Source organism: Citrus sinensis, chromosome 3 (assembly GCF_022201045.2).
Source record: "Citrus sinensis cultivar Valencia sweet orange chromosome 3, DVS_A1.0, whole genome shotgun sequence".
NCBI classification, from domain to species: domain Eukaryota; kingdom Viridiplantae; phylum Streptophyta; class Magnoliopsida; order Sapindales; family Rutaceae; genus Citrus; species Citrus sinensis.
This window is the reverse complement of record NC_068558.1, coordinates 18,262,846-18,267,557: the sequence shown is the minus strand read 5'-3', so window position 1 is coordinate 18,267,557 and position 4,712 is coordinate 18,262,846. Positions and strand designations below refer to the sequence as shown.

The following is a 4,712-nucleotide window of genomic DNA, read 5'->3' as shown; positions in this document are numbered from 1 at the left end:
CTAACAAATACGAGTAAAGTCAGAAATACCCTTAATGAATGTATCAAATTCATTCAATGAATTGTCTTCATATTCATTTCCTTATTTCTTTCACCCAACTCCATTTTTGCTGCCGATTCTTTCAAAATCTCTTAGAATCTCTCAAAATCTCTCAAAATCTCTCATAACTTCTTACACAAATACAATTATGTATTCATTTCTTTAACACCCACTCTTTCTTTAAAGGTGCATTGCTTATTAAACAACCCAATAAGGTATGTTAATGTTGTTGGGTTTTAAATTTTTTTATTTTGAGAAAAATTTAGAAATTTTCCTCACATTTCAATGTTTTATTTTCACCATTTTTTCTTATATGTAGAAATATATGCAATGTAGGTTGTTTAATTAATTTTTTCAGCAATATAACTTATTTATAGCGAAAATGTTTCGCGCCGTGCATTCTCTTGATACTGTGTACGTCATATAGTTAGTCATGTAGGTCGTGTAAGTAATATAGTCGTGTAGGTCATGTAAGAAATATAGTCGTGTAAGTCGTGTAAGTTGTGTAAGTCGTGTACTTACTTGTATATGAAATTTGATATTATTGTTTTTATTGTATCATCATAAATGGTTTTGGTACGTGTGCCTATTCTCTTTAATGGTGAATGGATTGAGCAAAATGACGAGTATAAGTTCAAAGGTTCCAAGGCTAAAGGGATAATGATACCACGATCGACAACATATGCCGAATTGGTGGACAAGATAGCTGAAGTTATTGATATAGATACTTCGGAATTTGAAATCACAATAAAATTCAAACTTAAGACATCTGATCCTATGCCACCAGTTACAATTCAAACCAATGATGATGTGGAATTTTTCTTAGAGGAAGTAGCTAGTGGAATGGAGTTTAGAAACTCGCTCTGTATTACTTTTGAACGTAGATCAATTTCGACAGTTCCGGTGGATAGACAACCTTCACCTCGTCTTTCATGGGAAGAGAGTCATGCTTTCTCCAGCTACGTGCCTCCATCATTTCCTATTCTCAGTTCGAACAATTTTACTGTTGCAGATGAATCACCAATTGAGTGTTTGCCTACTACACAACTGATTGACGAACAAGAAGCAGTTAATGAATTTGTAACTGAAGTTGATTGTTTGGATGAGCCACCATTAGCTGTTGATTTAGCATTAGGAGATAATACTCCAGCTCCTATAAGTTCAAGAACCTCAAACAATGGACATGTGCCTAGAATAAATTTACTTGCTAGTAGCAGTAATTTATTATCAACAGAAGTTAGTGGTGATACTGATGTGTCGATGGTGAAAGAGGTGTTTGAGTTAAAGGAGGCATTGCAAGAAAAGCTTAAAGCATTAGCTGTGAAAAAAAGGTTCCAATTCAAAACCCCAAAATCAGACAAGGACTTACTTGTTGTTGTTTGTATGGATGACAGCTGCAAATGGCGCCTTCGTGCAAGTAGGCTTAAAGGTTGCAACATGTTTGAAATTAGAAAGTATTACAATGTCCATACTTGCTCCCTTGATTCACAGGAAAAAGACAACCGTCAAGCTTCATCCAAGTTAGTTGGGAAAAATTTTCGACACAAGTTTGATGGTGCTTCATCTACTTATAAGCCAGCTGATATTATGCAAGATTTTCAAAAAGAGTTTGGTTATGAAATAAGTTATCACAAGGCGTAGAGAGCAAGGGAGTTTGCAATGGAGATGGTTAGGGGCAGTCCGGCTGATTCATACCATTTATTACCCTCATACATGGCAATGGTTGAAAAAAAAAATCCTGGAAGTCGAACATTCATTGAAAAGGACAGTGCGAACAACTTTAAGTACTGTTTCATGGCCATTGGAAGTTCTTTGAGAGGATTCACTTCATGTATTAGGCCTGTTATTGCAGTTGACGGTACATTCATGAGGGGCAAGTATAAAGGAACATTATTCATTGCAACATCTCTTGATGGCAACAATCAACTTTACCCTGTTGCATTTGGTGTAGGTGACAGTGAGAATGATGCTTCATGGGAATGGTTTTTTATGAAGTTAAGAGAGTCTATTGGTGATGTTCCTAATTTAGTATTCATTTCTGACCGTCATGGAAGTATTAAGAAAGCAGTTGATAAAGTATTTCCTACTGCAGGGTATGGCATATGTACGCATCATCTAAAACGAAATGTAAATGCTCATTTTAAAGAAGTCGATGTGGGTGCTTTATTTGAATTGGCTGCAAAGGCATATCGGCCCATTAAGTTTACTCAATATATGAATGTCAGCCGTAGTGTTAGTTTGAATGTTCACCAATACCTAACTGATGCCGGATATGAGAAGTGGGCTCGTTCTCACTTCGAGGGGAGGCGTTATGGGATTATGACGACTAACATTGCAGAAAGTATGAATTCTGTCTTAAAAGAAGCACGAACCTTGCCTATTCATAAGTTAATGGATTGTATTATTGACAAATTACAAGAATGGTTTGCAAAAAGGCGAGATTTGGCAATGGATGCATGTACTTTATGACTACTTGGGTTGAGAAACAGTTGAAAGGGAAATTGGATAAATCACACACATATCCAGTAATACAGATTAATTTCCATGAGTTTATAGTTAAGGATGGCGACCTTGATGGCCATGTTGACGTGCTACAAAAGACTTGCAGTTCTAATGAGTTTCAAATTGACCAATTTCCCTGTGAACATGTGGTAGCTGTATGTAAGCATATGCGTAACTAATCTGTTTATGATTTATGTGCTCATTATTATTCTGTCAATGCATGGGTTGCAGCATATGCAGAGAGCATTTATCCTGTGGCTCCACAAGAGGAATGAGATGTTTCAGAAGAGGTGCGTGCATATGTGCTGTCACCGCCAATGAAAAAGCGAGAGGTAGGACGACCGCGAACTACTAGAATACCTTCTCAAGGGGAAGACATCGTGCACCGCAAGTGTAGTAGGTGCGGATTGAGGGGGCATAATCGACTAACATGCACTGCAGCAACATCACTTTCAGAGCAAGAGCATGGCCCTACGGCTAACCAAACTTAGATAATTGGATTTACAATTTTTTAGTCTTGGACATGTTATGCTTGGAAACTGTAATTTGTTGCATTATGAAATAACTAAATTTCTTTACATTCCAATTTAATTTAACTTCTTTGTTTTTATAATTTCAGTTGACTTTTTCTACATAGCAGCAAATTTAAAATTTTAGCACCAATTAAGTCCTTAAAGAACTAAATTAATCTGATGCTTGTTGGAAAAAGTCCTGTAATACATGAAGTCCTGTAATACATGAACGCCATGTAATAGTCGCGTACTATATTATGGTCATGTAATATACTCGTGTACTACACGACGGTCGTGTATTACACGACCGTCGTGTACATGACCTCACATGACCAAATTGTGTGTTCATAAATTACAGCAAACAAATAAGTTTGCATATTCGACAGTTTGAGAAATGATGAGATTAATTATTATAAATAAAGAAAGTTATCAGTTTACAATGTCAATATTTGGATAGGATACACTAATGGATATCATAATTAAACATATTACAACCATTTAAAAGTTTTTTTTTTCTTCAAACTACTTTCTTCCTCTGCCGAAGCATACATGCATGCATGAGGAATGCCTGCATATAATAAATCCATGAAATTAATTAGAAACCAAACTAACAGTGATGGCCTATTTTGGTTTCATATTAAGAAACCAAACTATTTCCAACAGCAATGACTTCATTTAAAAAAATAATACTCACATGTTAGTTGTTCTTTGAAAGTAATGACTGGTCATAGAAAAGTCTTTCAGCTAGTTGCTTGCGATAAGAAGAGACATGTGCCTGCGTACAATTTGTTTGAATATCTTCACCACGTGCAAGTGTGTCCAGGTAACGCAAAACAAACACACCACAATCTCCACTGAGAATTTTAAAAAATAGTTAACTACATACTGAATATATAACTATAACAGTAAAATGAAAATAAATTGAGCATTTGGTATGCTCACCGAGATTCTTGCTGTGGCGTATTCGCTAAACGCAAAACTGTCCAAACTTTGCTTTTTTGGGTAGTTTCAGGGTGCGAATCATACCATAAAACCTTCTCCAGTAGAAGAGGAATAATAACAGTATATGGCAATAATTCTTTCAAAAATGTTGAGTCATTCATTACAGAAACCATGGAGTCATATATGGAAATTGTCTCCCTTACAATGTCAACCTCAGCAAGAATCCAATGACACTCAAGTACATTAATTGGGATATAAACCTACAATAATTTGAGCCAATCAAAAATAGAAAATTTAAACTTTAGCGATGCATTAAGAAAATTTAAACTTTACCTTATAAACATCTCTCTATGGAATAGCGAATGGAAGATCTTCGCCATTTGCTTGTTTGATTGTCAAATCATGTTCTTGATCTTCATCCCATATTGTAGTTGGATCCTTCTTAAACAACTTATACTTTAACAAAAGCTTTTGCTAAAAAAACAATGAATTTTGCAAGTTTTCAATGCACAAATTTACATATCTTATTTGTTTATTACTACAGAGTACTAAGTACCTGAAATACACTATCCATGATTGCACATCGGTGCAAATGTGGCATAGTGAGCTTCGCCAAATCATATCTTATCACGTAACAACCAACGTCTATATGCTGTACATATTACCAACATATGTAAATTAATATTAAATGCAAACATTACTGCAGTAAATTACATG

At 35.2% G+C, this 4,712-nt stretch overlaps 1 protein-coding gene across 1 annotated transcript; it reads left to right on the top strand.

Moving 5' to 3' along the window:
• Positions 1 to 1,698: 1,698 nt before the first annotated feature.
• Positions 1,699 to 2,816, top strand: LOC107178235 (uncharacterized). The gene is made up of 2 exons (XM_052435795.1): positions 1,699 to 2,497; positions 2,773 to 2,816. The coding sequence occupies exons 1-2, from the start codon at positions 1,699 to 1,701 to the stop codon at positions 2,814 to 2,816; spliced, it is 843 nt and encodes a 280-aa protein (XP_052291755.1).
• The last annotated feature ends 1,896 nt before the right edge of the window (positions 2,817 to 4,712 follow it).

Coding starts and splice junctions, on each gene's coding strand:
- LOC107178235 (XM_052435795.1), top strand. CDS start 1,699: ATGGAGATGGTTAGGGGCAGTCCGGCTGATTCATACCATTTATTACCC. Junction 2,498..2,772: donor AGATTTGGCAATGGATGCAT/GTACTTTATGAC, acceptor CATGGGTTGCAG/CATATGCAGAGAGCATTTAT.